This window comes from Hyla sarda, chromosome 5 (genome assembly GCF_029499605.1).
Source record: "Hyla sarda isolate aHylSar1 chromosome 5, aHylSar1.hap1, whole genome shotgun sequence".
NCBI lineage: Eukaryota > Metazoa > Chordata > Amphibia > Anura > Hylidae > Hyla > Hyla sarda.
Window position 1 is genome coordinate 146,058,856 of NC_079193.1, and position 14,968 is coordinate 146,073,823.

Here is a 14,968-nt window from a genome sequence, read left to right on the forward strand (position 1 = left end):
GCATGTTAGTGTAAAAAAATAAATTTTTTACACTAACATGCTGGTGTTGCCCCATACTTTTCATTTTGACAAGAGGTAAAAGGGAAAAAATTTGTAATGCAATTTCTCCCGAGTACGGAGATACCCCATATGTGGACGCAAAGTGCTCTGGGGGCGCACAACAAGGCCCAGAAGGGAGAGTGCACCATGTACATTTGAGGTGATTTGCACAGGGGTGGCTGATTGTTACAGCGGTTTTGACAAACGCAAAACAAACAAAACCCCACATGTGACCCCATTTCGGAAACTACACCCCTCACGGAATGTAATGAGGTGTGCAGTGAGAATTTACACCCCACTGGTGTCTGACAGATCTTTGGAACAGTGGGCTGTGCAAATAAAAAATTTTGTACAGCCCACTGTTCCAAAGATCTGCCAGACACCAGTGGGGGGTAAATGCTCACTGTACCCCTTGTTACCTTCCTCAAGGGGTCTAGTTTCCAAAATGGTATGCCATGTGGGGGTTATTTTGCTGTCCTGGCACCATAGGGGCTTCCTAAATGTGACATGGCCCCCCCCCCCCCCGAGCAAAATTAGCTCTCAAAAAGCCAAATATGACTCCTTCTCTTCTGAGCATTGTAGTTCGCCCATAGTGCACTTCAGGTCAACTTATGGGGTACCTCCATACTCAGAAGAGATGGGGTTACAAATTTTAGGGGGTATTTTCTGCTATTAACCCTTGCATAAATGTGAAATTTGGGGGGAAACACACATTTTAGTGAAATTTTTTTAAATTTTTTTTACATATGCAAAAGTCGTGAAACACCTGTGGGGTATTAAGGCTCACTTTATTCCTTGTTACGTTCCTCAATGGGTCTAGTTTCCAAAATGGTATGCCATGTGTTTTTTTTCCCTGTTCTGGCACCATAGGGGCTTCCTAAATGCAACATGCCCCCCAAAAACCATTTCAGAAAAACGTACTCTCCAAAATCCTCTTGTCGCTCCTTCGCTTCTGAGCTCTCTACTGCGCCCGCCTAACACTTTACATAGACAGATGAGGTATGTGCTTACTCGAGACACATTGGGCTACAAATATAAATATAAATGTTCTCCTTTTACCCCTTGTAAAAATTCAAAAATTGGGTCTACAAGAACATGCGAGTGTAAAAAATGAAGATTGTGAATTTTCTCCTTCACTTTGCTGCTATTCCTGTGAAACACCTAAAGGGTTAAAATGCTGACTGAATGTCATTTTGAATACTTTGGGGGCTGCAGTTTTTATAATGGGGTCATTTGTGGGGTATTTCTAATATGAAGACCCTTCAAATCCACTTCAAACCTGAACTGGTCCCTGAAAAATTGTGATTTTGGAAATTTTGTGAAAAATTGGAAAATTGCTGCTGAACTTTGAAGCCCTCTGGTGTCTTCCAAAAGAAAAAAACACGCACATTTTATGATGCAAACATAAAGTAGACATATTGTATATGTGAATAAAAAAAAAAAAATGATTTGGAATATCCATTTTCCTTACAAGCAGAGAGCTTCAAAGTTAGAAAAATGAGAAATTTTCAATTTTTTCATCAAATTTTGGAATTTTTCACTAAGAAACAATGCAAGTATCGACAAAATTTTACCAATAACATAAAGTAGAATATGTCACGAAAAAACAATCTCGGAATCAGAATGATAGGTAAAAGCATCCCAGAGTTATTAATGTTTAAAGTGACAGTGGTCAGATGTTCAAAAAACGCTCTGGTCCTAAGGTGTAAAATGGCCTGGTCCTTAAGGGGTTAATACTTACTTAGTTCCAATTGGAGATCCATTGGGAGGTGGGTCTTCACTTGAGACAATTTTTCACTAGGGCTGTATCTTGAGGTTTTGAGCAGCAGGTGTTATAAGCAATGGACCTTTACAGGAAGAATTCTTGAACTTGAAGTCCTATGAACAGGCAGTGACCGGGCACTTTCCCTCTGAGGAAAAGCTGCATTTGCAGAAGGTTATTTTTAAGCATGGCAGAACTCTCCCCCATGGTATATCTAATATCCTTTATATCAGACCTTTATAGTGTTGAATCCTTTGATGTTTCTCATTGCCTTTGTTGTACTGAGGGTATAGATAAGTTATTTTAATGCAACCATTATGGTCAATGCTGAGATCACTAAAATCTCACAGAAAATATCCCCCTAGACTAGCAGTAAAATTGATATATTTACTTAAAATGTGCTTGTACCTAAAACCTTTATTATTTGCAATAAAATAAAAGAACCTTTTTTTAAGTGAGTGCTATAGTCTCGGACATGGGCTGAAGCCATAAATATGATGTTGAATGTTAAAAAAATAAAAAAATAAAAATGAGGCAGAAAGAGTGGAATACCATTAATTGCCGACTCTAGTTTCTTAATATGTTTCTTTATCTTGGCTTAGCCCTGTGGTGACTTAGGGGTGTGTAGCCCTGACAAGGACAGTCCTTAAACTGGAAAAGCAATTTATAACCAAATACAATTTCTACAAATAAATGGTATTAAGAAAAGTTTTACATTTTTACAAGATGCTTTCTAAATCCATTCTTCACTGTTTTTAAGGTCTCTGCTCTCAAAGCAGTTCTGGTTATAAAATTACTCTGAAGAACAGCTCAGCTCATAACTATGCTTAATGAGTACCTCTCATGATCTTGTTAAATTTTATAATCCTCACAGTTCACTGCCCCATCATGATAAACCACCCCCTGCCTTTATTTTTCTTATTTGTTTTCTACCTTGATATTGCTCTGTATTTTCTGCTCGGTCTCCTTCAGATTCACAGACTGGGAAGGGGCATTACCCAGCAGGTGTGACATCATCTGAAGCCATACAGGGAAGAACTTCCTCCCTCACTCTGCTACACACAGCCCAGAGCAGTTCAGTGTGTGATGTAAGCTCTGATTGGCTAAGGCTGCACACACACCCTCAGCATTTCCTGATTTTGGACTTCTGCCAAGCCAGCAGGAGTCCAAATTCTGTGCAAGAGATGGGGGTAAATGTGCTCAGGACAAGTAGGGAGATTTTTTAAAAACACAAATAAAACATAGAAAGCTTCAATTTGCAATAGCAAAAATTTGTTTTAAAGGGGTATTCTGGCTTTATACATCTTATCCTCTATCCAAAGAATAAAATGGATGTGCGGCTTAGTTCCATAAACAGTCTTAACCAAACCAAAAGAAAATCAACAGTGGTTATCAGCATCTCTATGTAGTCCATTCCAATAAGAAAGTAAGGTCCATACTCTAGTAGAAAATGGGTACAGCAAGTAAAGGGGCAATACTCAGTGTTATGTAACATCAGTTAGATAGAGTAAGTGACTTTTAGGATATCCCTTTAGGTGAACTGCTCAAATGTATTGTCTATAGGGAATCGAAAAGCTCAAAATTGAAGGAAGGCTGGCAATAGCCATGGAAACCAAATACATTAGTGAATACCATCTTTCAGATATCTATACAATTTGGGGACATTTTCCATCTCTCCCACCTTACGTTAAAGGTTTTAAGCTCACAGAGCCAAGGGCAATACTTTTTTCAAAGGAATAGGTGGTGTTAACTTTTGCAATTATATGTTCCAAAGTTGGGACAGTAGCCGATTTCCAGTGACCCGCCAGAGCTGTTTTAGCAAGTATACAAATAATGCAGTATAAATCCCTGCTACGTTTGGGTATAGATCCCAATTCCAAGAATAGCAAGACCGAATGAGGTGACCATGGTATAGTGCAACCTAAGACTTCTCTCAACAATCTAGCACACGCAGACCAAAAGAATTTAATATTAGGGCACTCCCAAAAGATATGATAGAGCGTGCCTCTGTTCCCACATCCTCTCTATCATCTATCTGAGACATCAGGGTAAATCAAAGCCAGTCTATCAGGTGTATAATACCAACACAAAATAGATTTAATTGCTGATTCGACATGCGTAGAGCAGTTTGAAAGCTAATTTCCAGTCTGACATTGGAAAGGTTTTTAGTAGATCCCTTTCCAATAACCTAAGCGGGTAGGGTTTGGTGTCGCTGTGACTGTGCATGAGAGCAGAATAGAATGGCTTCAATCCCTTAAAGTCAAAGTTTCCTGGAGGAGGGGTGAGGCTGTGCAGGCAGTGCCGTACTTGTAAGAATTTATAAAAATCCTTCTTTGGTATGTTAAATTTAGAGGCCAGGTCTGAAAATGATAGTAAGAGGCCCTCTTTGTGCATGTGCCAAACTTGAACAATACCTCTCTGAGTCCAGGAGGCTAAATCTATATTAAGGATGAGAGACTGCAAAAAAGTGAGTGGAGTATCCATAAGGGGCATCTGGACCGGACTTGCCATATGTGTGATGAAAAAAGTCCAAGCTGTATAGGAAGCTTTCACAATGGGATTAGACAGTTTCAGGGATGGGGGAGACCAAAAGGGAGCATACAAAATATCTTTAAGTGAGAATGGGGCTACCAAATAAGACTCTATGTCCCGCCAGGGGAGAGATCCCAAGCCACACCACCAATGCCGTAACAATGATACCAAAGTAGCTATATAATAATAATGAATATTTGGGAGCTTAGACCTCCAACAAGGAGAGATCGAGATATAATGTGTGAGGCCAGCCTGGGTCTCTTACCAGCCCAAATGAAAGATGAAAGAGCTTGTTGTGCTTTGAGAAAAAAGTAGAGGGGAGAGGGATAGGCAAAGTGCGAAAAAGGTAAAGAAATGTAGGTAAAAGAAACATTTGAAAGGTAGCTACCCTGCCCACCCAGGAGAGATCGGTTTTCAGTAAGCGGGTCATATCCATCTGAACAGTGGTAAGGAGTCGTTCATAATTGTCAGAGTAGAGTAAGTTGGAGGGGAAGGAGAGTTTAATACCTAAGTATTGAAGGTTAGTTGCATGCCAATCGAATGGGTAGGCCACTTTTAATTCAGCAACCAATGAAGGGGTAAGATTGATGGGAAGAGCCTGAGTTTTTTTTGTCGTTGAGGTGATAATACGATAGAGTTCCATAGTTAGCTATGGTTTCCATTACTGCCGGGAGTGAACTCTTTGGCTTAGTTAAGGACAAGATGACGTCGTCGGCATATAAGGCTATAGTATGTGTGCTATCCTCAATAGTAACTCCCGGAACTCTAGTATCTTGTCAAATAGATTGGGCTAATGGTTCCATAGACAATATGTATGTTAGGGGAGAGAGGTGACACCCCTGTCTGAAGCCGTTAGTGATCGGAAACGGCTTTGAGAACGAGCCGTTAGCAAGCACCTTGGCCGTAGATTGGGAGTAAAGGGCTGAGAGGGCTGTCAGTATAACCCCAGAGAAACCCATGTGCTCTAGGACCGAGAAGGCGAATGACCAACGGAGTCTGTCAAACGCCTTCTCCGCGTCCATGGCCATAATCACCGACGGAGTGGATGACTGCTCTAGGCAATTAGGGAGTTTTTTTTTTTAAAAACACAAATAAAACATAGAACGCTTCAATTTGCAATAGCAAAAATTAGTTTTAAAGGGGTATTCTGGCTTTATACATCTTATCCTCTATCCAAAGAATAGAGGATAAGATGTATGATCGCAGGGGTCCCTCCTCTGGGGACCCCCGCGATCTCGGGGCAGCCCCTGGCATTCTGTGCCAGGCTCTGCCTCCGAGATGGGAACGCGACATCACGCCATTGTCCATTCATGTCTATGGGAGGGGGATTAATGGCCGTTATGCCCCCTCCCATAGACATGAATGGAGGGCGTGGCCATGACGTCACTTCCCGTCTTGGAGGCAGCGCACGGCACAGAATGCCGGGGGCTGCACCAAGATCGCAGGGTTCCCATGCGGCTGGACCCCTGCGATCATATATCTTATCCCCTATCCAATAAAGCTGGAATACCCCTTTAAAGAGAGTGCCCATTTAAGCTCTAACCATGGACAGTATATGTGCATCACATTACTAGCACAAAATGTTAATTGTTACAAAACTGGGAGAAAAGGAGATAAGCGCGCACTTCCTCCAGTTTAGCCTCATGAATGGTTAGGGTCTGACAGCGCTCATTTAGCTTCTTTATGTAGCTTTATTTGCTGAAATGTTAAAACTTCGGTGTGATAGTGACAGAAATGGTTGTTGTGGGTTTTATATATTTCCTCAAGTTACCTTGGGTAAAGTAGCAATCTTTGCAGATGACACTAAACTCTGTAAAGTGGTAAACACTATAGAGGACAGTGCACTGTTACAAATGGATCTGGATAGGTTGGAGGTTTGGGCTGGGAAGTGGCAGATGAGGTTCAACACTGATAAATGTAAGGTAATGCACATGGGGAAGAAAAATCCGGGCTGGGATTATGTATTAAATGGGAGAACACTTGGGACGACTGACATGGAAAAGGACTTAGGAGTCTTAGTTAACAGTACATTTAGCTGTAGTGACCAGTGTCGCGCAGCTGCTGCCAAGGCTAATAAAATCATGGGGTGCATCAATAGGGGCATAGATGCCCACGACAAGGAAATAATTCTACCGCTGTACAAATCACTAGTCAGACCACACATAGAATACTGTGTACAGTACTGGGCACCAGTGTACAAGAAAGATATAGTGGAGCTGGAGAGGGTTCAAAGATTGGCAACCAGAGTAATACGGGGAATGGAAGGACTACAGTACCCAGAAAGATTATCAGAATTAGGGTTATTTAGTTTAGAAAAAAGAAGGCTTAGGGGAGACCTAATAACTATGTATAAATATATCAGGGGACCGTACAGAGATCTCTTGCACAATCTATTTATACCCAGGACTGTATCTATAACAAGGGGGCATTCTCTACGTCTAGAGGAAAGAAGGTTCCTGCACCAGCACAGATGGGGGTTCTTTACTGTAAGTGAGACTGTGGAATTCTCTGCCGGAGGAGGTGGTCATGGTGAACTCTGTAATAGAGTTCAAAAAGGGTCTGGATGCATTTTTGGAGAGTAATAACATTACTGGTTATGTATACTAGATTTAAAGGGACAGAAGGTTGATCCAGGGATTTATTCTGACTGCCATATTTGGAGTCTGGAAGGAATTTTTACCTCTAATATGAGGGTTTTTTGCCTTCCTCTGGATCAACTCAACTCAATAGGGACTTATTAGGGTTATAGGTTGAACTTGATGGACTCTGGTCTTTTTTCAACCTTATGAACTATGTTACTATATTACCTGTTGTATGTGGATACCAGGTTTCAGGAAGTGCATAGCTCACCCAGGGAAAGCTTGGTGAGGTATGGGAAATCCAGAAATAGGTAAATCCCTGGCAAGACATATATGAAAGCTTTAATTCGGAGGTTTTCTGCTGCACGTTGTAACCTATATGGTGAGGAACACATTTGTTATCTGTTGTGGCTGTTAGTAAGCCACCTCTATAGACAGGGAAGTTTTATGTCTAGGAGAATTTGAAAACTGGCTATGGGAGAGGGGCCATATCCCATGCTGTACCCTATTATTTGAATTAGCTGACCGGATTTAAGCTAGTGGCTCCGGTCGGATCACTTTTGTCCTGGAAAAACGCATATGGCATGAAAATTACCCGACTGGAGTCACTTTCTGACGGTTCAGTGAAATAAATTGGGTATGGCACCATTGTGTGCATGCACCCTAAACCTTCCAGGTTCCTGTTTCTGGCTGATATTTTCACTGGTTCTGCAGAGCTAATCTTCCATACCTCTTAAATCTTATACTAATCTTTCCAGACCTAATCTATTAAATATAAAAATAGTAATCTGTGTACAGTGTTAAAAAAGCAGCCATACATTGTATATGTGCTTTAATACATATAGATAATATTTTTTTTTTTATGTTTTATTTTATATCAAGGAGGATGATAGTGAAGAAGAACCAAAGCTGAAATATGAGAGGCTATCAAATGGAGTGAGTGACATCTTACAAGAAGATGCAGCAAGCTGTATGACAGTCCATGAAAAGGTATATCTTGGTTCATAAATACATTCTGCTTTTTATTCACTAGATTCTTTTTATTTTTTTTATTTTTTGCCAACACTTGATACTCAAATACAATGCTCATGCCCTCTCTGTATTATAAAGTGCTGAAGACAAAGAGTTATAATTGTATTGTCAGCCCTATATCATGCTTAGATTTCAAGAGTCAAGGAGGTGTATCCAAGCTACAGCATGCATGCGTCCTACCTCCCCCTCCCCTCTCTCCTTGGCTTCCAGCACTAAGCCTTTTACATCAATCATGCAGAACAGGGAGGGGTGGGAAGAGAGGAGGAGTGCATGCTCCAGCTGAAAAGAGGTCTTCTCAGAGAAAACTACCTCTCTGCAAAATGTAGGGTGAATCAAAAATCCATCACACAATATCTGGTCTGTATAATGGGATGGTCTTCTCAAAGAGGTGGCCTTTTGGAGAAGTTTAACCACAATTTCGTAATTATATTTTTCTTTTTCACTTCCCTATGTAACAAACTCACCAAAAACAAGTCATTATAAAGCTTGGATGATGCAAAAATGTTAGATTCCTTTTGGAATCCCATAAATTTAATTATTATTATTTATTTGTTTTAAATGCTGGTTGTTAAGGGGTTAAAATATAACAGAAAAAACACTAAAAGATAACTTTTATTTGATATGTCCTTGGAGAAAGGGTAGGATCTTGTGGTGTACGGCCCCTACCTGTTGAACCATAAACTTTTATATTGCATATTCTGTCCCTATCCCCAGGCGGAGAAGACACCCTTAGAAGGGCGGCCCCGCTCTGGAACCCCTACTATTGAGGGGTAAGAGGCTCTCTATGTTGCTTAGAATATTGGGCAGATTAGATGGGCCAAATGGTTATCTGCCTACACATTCTATGTTTCAATGTTTCTGTCTAACTTATTGGATAGAAGAAGAAGAGAGTCAGCCAAGTGCCACACAATGGGGGGGGGGATTCATCAATCTATATAGAATCATTTTAGGTGTATTTTCTTGCGCAAAGTCTTGCGCAAGGATATTTCCTGCGTTCTTTTTGTTGGAACTTTTTCTAAAGATGTCACCCTTCAGGTGTACCGTAGATCTGTTTTTCTGGTAGACATGAATTCATTAACTGCGTCTTTTTTTTCCCCCCAAAAAAAAGGACGCAAGTATCATTTTCTTGCGCAAATATACACCAGCTCCAAGCACACGTACAAGTCTGCCTTATATTTTTACAAGAGCTGAGATGGGCTGGATTCTATTACTGCACATGATTCACAGAGACCTGTGCGCAAGTTTAGTAAATTTTGCACAGGTAAATGACAAATACACGCATTAAAAAGGGGTAAAAAAAAGCTCTACCATACACTGATGTTGATGAATCCCCCCCAATGTAAGTAAGTAAAGGATTAATCAGACATCTTGTGTCTAGATGATGGTACATAAATCATCAAAAATGGCAAAGATCCATTTTAGGAACTGTCCAGAGCAGGAGAGGTTTGCTATGGGGATTTGCTCCTACTCTGGACAGTTCCTGACATGGACAGAGGTGTCAGCAGAGAGCACTATGGTCAGAAATTGAAGGATTAAGATGTTTTAATAGAAGTAATGTACACATCTCTTAAACTTTCTGAAGCCAGTTGTTATGAATTTTTTTTCCATAGGAATACCCCTTTTAAAGTGTTCATTCAGCGATGCTCCAGCAGGAGAATATCTTTTTAAAATTCCTCGGCAACCTCAGAGCCTAAGACTTGCATGAGACTATCACAGCCTAGACAGGGAGTTGCTGGAGGTCATAAGTTTGCATACATGTATCCAGTTTGTGATAGTCTCATGCAAGTCTCGGGCCCTGAAGTTTCTTGGGAATTTAAAAATAGCTATCTTGCTGGTGCAGAATTCCACCATTCAGACCACTACTAAAGCCTGCTTCGCCTCACTATTCTGCTGTGGTTGTATGGAGGTAGATCAGTATGAGACTAGGCGAGCACACCACCATTTTACTTGTTTTGCTGGAGGGCTCCTAGCCTGTATAGTTTTTTGTTGTTTTGATCTATATTAGTAGTGCACAACCCTTCAATCCAACATCACCCACAACCATTACAAAGCTTCTGAGCATGTCGTGACCATTTGATGGATTTCATTAAAGAAACAAAAAGGAGGAATGTACCAGCTCCGATCCACTTACTGTTATATTTTATGGGGTAGACAGTAAGGGAGATAAAATGCCTTTCATGGAATTAGAAAGAGATCCTAAATCTCCAGTCTTCAAAAACAAATAGCAGAGAACTTTCCAAGCTTTTCTGCCTTCCTCATCCTTTGTCCCTTCGCTATTTCTATGTTGAAATTCATTTTCTTATTTTGTCCTGTCTTCCCCCTTGTTTTTGGATTTTCTTGTGTGATATCGGCTGTCTTCCAGATACTTAGTCACCTTGAAATCAACAGTTTGTGTTTCCTTGACTGATAGAAATACTTTGCTTTCAAAGCAGCCCATTTATTTGTTTCTTTTGGAATAAAAGGATGTTCATATCTTAAAAATATGTCCTATGTCTTGAAAATACTTTCTGTGATTTGACATGGAAGGCTTGGTATATGAAACAGTCTGTTAATGTCATTGAGGTTGTCTGTGGAAAAAGATGGTTCTTCGCGTTTAATGTGTTTCTTGTTTGTTACATTTAATGCACTTTGTGAAAGTTTTTACTCTGTAAGTATAAGAAGGTCTTGTAGCCTGAGGTCATAGAAGGAGTCTATTTTTATGTGTTCATTAATATAAACAATAAAATAGGGTGCAAAACTGAGCCACTTGTAGTTTTGTTGTCTGAATGGCTCCAGTAAACTGTAGAACTCTTAAACTACAAAACCTTTCTGTTTAAAAAAAAAACTCCTGACAGGTCATCGTGTTGCATGATAAGTTTTGATCTGTAAGAGTTGGTTGGCCCCTTTCATTTCTGATTGGCTTTCCTCCATGTGGAGTGCGAATTTATAGGAAATCTGTACATTGCTTGCTCGGCACTCTAGACGAATGCAAAGGAAACAAAGGGGCACAGCAGAATACTTCCCTCACTTTATATTAGAAATTGGTGAAGGTATATCAGAACCTAGACCCCCCGCTAATCATAACTTATGAAATGTCAACAAAAATGTTTTTTTTTCTTTTTTTCTTTAAGATAGGTGACAGCTGCATTTTATTTAACAAAATATTGCTTAAAAAGTATGTTACATGGCCAGATTTAACTATACAGGTACAGCACCCTTAATTTATATGCTTATTTCTGGTAATGTCAAAGTTGGTAGCCAGGGGCAGACTGATAGGACAGTCAGACAAACTACACAATGAAATCAGTGACTACAGCTCTGATGGGACAGTCAGACTGACTTCACAATCATATCAGTGACCTGAGTGACATCTTCTCTGATGTAATTTCTTCTCTTCTTCATCTGGTCCAGACGCTAGGACTTCTTCCAGCTCCATCTTCTCTGCAGAGTCTGACACAAGCACATCATAGGTTAATCACTTTGTCCGCAGATCCTCATCCTCCATAAGAAGACAATCATTATAACTCTGCCAGATACTGTGCCTCCTAAATATATTCCTTACAGACCCATCTGTCCCCTACACCTTTTATATCCTCCTCCAGACCCCTCTGCCCAATCATACCCCTAAATCCTCCTCCAGACCCCTCTGCCCAATCATACCCCTAAATCCTCCTCCAGACCCCTCTGCCCACATCTTACCCCTAAATTTTCCTCCAGACTCCTCTGCCCCCATTATACCCCTAAGTCCTCCTTCAGACCACTCTGCCCCCAGACCCCAAAGTCCTCCTTCAGTCCTCCGATCTATCCCCCAGACCACTGTGTCCTACTCCAGACTGCTCTGTCCTAAAACCACTGTGTCCTCCTCCAGACCCCTCTGACCCCATCATACCCCTAAACCCTCCTGACTCCACTGCTCCCTCCTCCGCCCAGGGCCCCTTATTGTGGCCTATCTCACATGGCCAGTCCAGCCCCAAGCTCAGCAGTAGTATGATACATGATAGGATTAGATACACAGGCTGACCAAACAGTATCACACATAACTGATTTGGATACACAGGCTCAGCAGGCAGTATCGCACATAATGGATTTAGATACACAGGCTCAGCAGACAGTATCACAAATGACAGATTTAGATACACAGGCTCAGCAGACAATATCACACATGACAGATTTAGATACATAGGCTCAGCAGACAGTATCACACATGACAGATTTAGATACACAGGCTAAGCAGAAAGTATCGCACATGACAGATTTAGATACATAGGATCAGCAGACAGTATCACACATGACCTATTTAGATACATAGGCTCAGCAGACAGTATCACACATGACAGATTTAGATACATAGGCTTAGCAGACAATATCGCACATGACAGATTTAGATACACAGGCTTAGCAGACAGTATCGCACATGACATATATTCTTTAATCCTCACTTCTTCCTATTTTTGGATGACATTTTGGTGGCTTCAGAACCAATTACCAGGTTTCCATAGAGTTATGGTCTCAACATACAATGGTTTCAACATACATGCACGTAAATTTAATGCTGGATCTAAGAGCAAGAAGTATAATGCAGGATCAGTACAGGATACATACGGGGGGGGGAGTAATACTTCTTACATTATCTGATTACTAGGTTCACACTGAAGAATCTCCAGATGGAATTTCTGCCAGACAGCAATGCATTTCTGAGCAGATCTGCAGAAAGATCTGCACGGTCTTAGTGCCGCTTAAAGGGATTGCTGGCGGAAATTTCTTCTGGAGAATCATAAGTGTGAATCGAGCCTTATACATGATAGGAGGGGATTATACATGTGAGGAGGGGATTATATACATGTGAGGAGGGAATTATATACATGTGAGGAGGGGATTATATACATGTGAGGAGGGGATTATATACATGTGAGGAGGGGATTATATACATGTGAGGAGGGGATTATTATAATCCTCCCCTCACATATATGTATCGTCTCCCTCTCACATGTATATTCTGATAACCCCCTCCTCACATGTATAATCCCCTCCTCACATGTATAATTCCCTCCTCACATATATAATCCACTCCTCACCTGTATAATCCCCTCCTCACATGTATAATCTCATAATCAGATTGTATGTGAGGGGAATTATAAATGTGAGGAGGGGATTATACATGTGAGTAGGGGATTATACATGTGAGGGAATTATTATAATCCTCCCCTCACATATATGTATCGTCTCCCCCTCACATGTATAATCTGATAATCCCCTCCTCACATGTATAATCCCCTCCTCACATTGATAACCCCCTCTTCACATGTATAATTCCCTCCTCACATGTATAATCCCCTCCTCACATGTATAATCCCCTCCTCACAAGTATAATCCCCTCCTCACATGTATAATCTCATAATCAGATTGTATGTGAGGGGAATTATAAATGTGAGGAGGGAATTATACATGTGAGGAGGGGATTATACATGTGAGGAGGGGATTATATATGTGTGGAGGGAATTATACATGTGAGGAGGGGATTATACACGTGAGGAGGGGATTATACATGTGAGGGGATTATTATAATCCTCCCCTCACATATATGTATTGTCTCCCCCTCAAATGTATAATCTGATAATCCCCTCCTCACATGTATAATCCCCTCCTCACATTGATAACCCCCTCTTCACATGTATAATCCCCTCCTCACATGTATAATCCCCTCCTCACATGTATAATCCCCTCCTCACATGTATAATCCACTCCTCACATGTATAATCCCCTCCTCACATGTATAATCTCATAATCAGATTGTATGTGAACGGAATTATAAATGTGAGGAGGGAATTATAAATGTGAGGAGGGGATTATACATGTGAGGAGGGGATTATATATGTGTGGAGGGAATTATACATGTGAGGAGGGGATTATAAATGTGAGGAGGGGATTATCAGATTATACATGTGAGGGGGAGACGATACATATATGTGAGGGGAGAATTATAATAATCCCCTCCTCACATGTATAATCCCCTCCGCACATGTATAATCCCCTCCTCACATGTATAATTCCCTCCTCACATGTATAATCCCCTCACATACAATCTTATTATGAGATTATACATGTGAGGAGGGGATTATACTTGTGAGGAGGGAATTATACAAGTGAGGAGGGGATTATATACATGTGAGGAGGGGATTATATACATGTGAGGAGGGGATTATACATGTGAGGAGGGGATTATACATGTGAGGAGGGGATTATTATAATCCTCCCCTCACATATATGTATCGTCTCCCCCTCACATGTATAATTCCCTCCTCACATGTATAATTCCCTCCTCACATGTATAATTCCCTCCTCACATGTATAATTCCCTCCTCACATGTATAATTCCCTCCTCACATCTATAATCCCCTCATCACATGTATAATCCCCTCTTCACATGTATAATCTCATAATCAGATTGTATGTGAGGAGGGAATTATACATGTGAGGAGGGGATTATTATAATCCTCCCCTCACATGTAAGTATCATCTCCCCCTCACATGTATAGTCTGATAACCCCCTCCTCACATGTATAATCCTCTCCTCACATTGATAACCCCCTCCTCACATTGATAACCCCCCTCCTCACATTGATAACCCCCCTCCTCACATTGATAACCCCCCTCCTCACATATATAATCTTATAATCAGATTGTATGTGAGGGGATTATACATGTGAGGAGGGGATTATCAGATTATATGTGAGGGGCAGATGTTGCATACATGTGAGGGGAGGATTATAATAATTATTATTATCTCCCCTCACATGCATAATTTCTTCCCTCCTAACATTATAGAATAATCCCCCCCACACATTATAGAATAACCCCCCCACACACACACACACACACACACACACACACACACACACACACACACTACAGAATACCCCCCCCCCCCCCAAAAAAAAAAAAAAATCATGTAATAATCTCCCCCACACATTATAGAATAATCCCCCCACACACACTATAGAATAATACCCAACTACCCATAATGGAATAATCCCCTCTCACCTCA

At 40.9% G+C, this 14,968-nt stretch overlaps 1 protein-coding gene across 2 annotated transcripts in view; it reads left to right on the top strand.

The window, feature by feature from the left end:
• The window catches only part of VPS41 (VPS41 subunit of HOPS complex), a 272,718-nt gene that overhangs the window by 60,592 nt on the left and 197,158 nt on the right, over positions 1–14,968 (top strand). For both annotated transcript variants that reach the window (XM_056520459.1, XM_056520460.1), the window contains exon 3: positions 7,795–7,902. In XM_056520459.1, the coding sequence (XP_056376434.1) occupies positions 7,795–7,902 (108 nt within the window). The remainder of the gene's footprint in view (positions 1–7,794; positions 7,903–14,968) is intronic.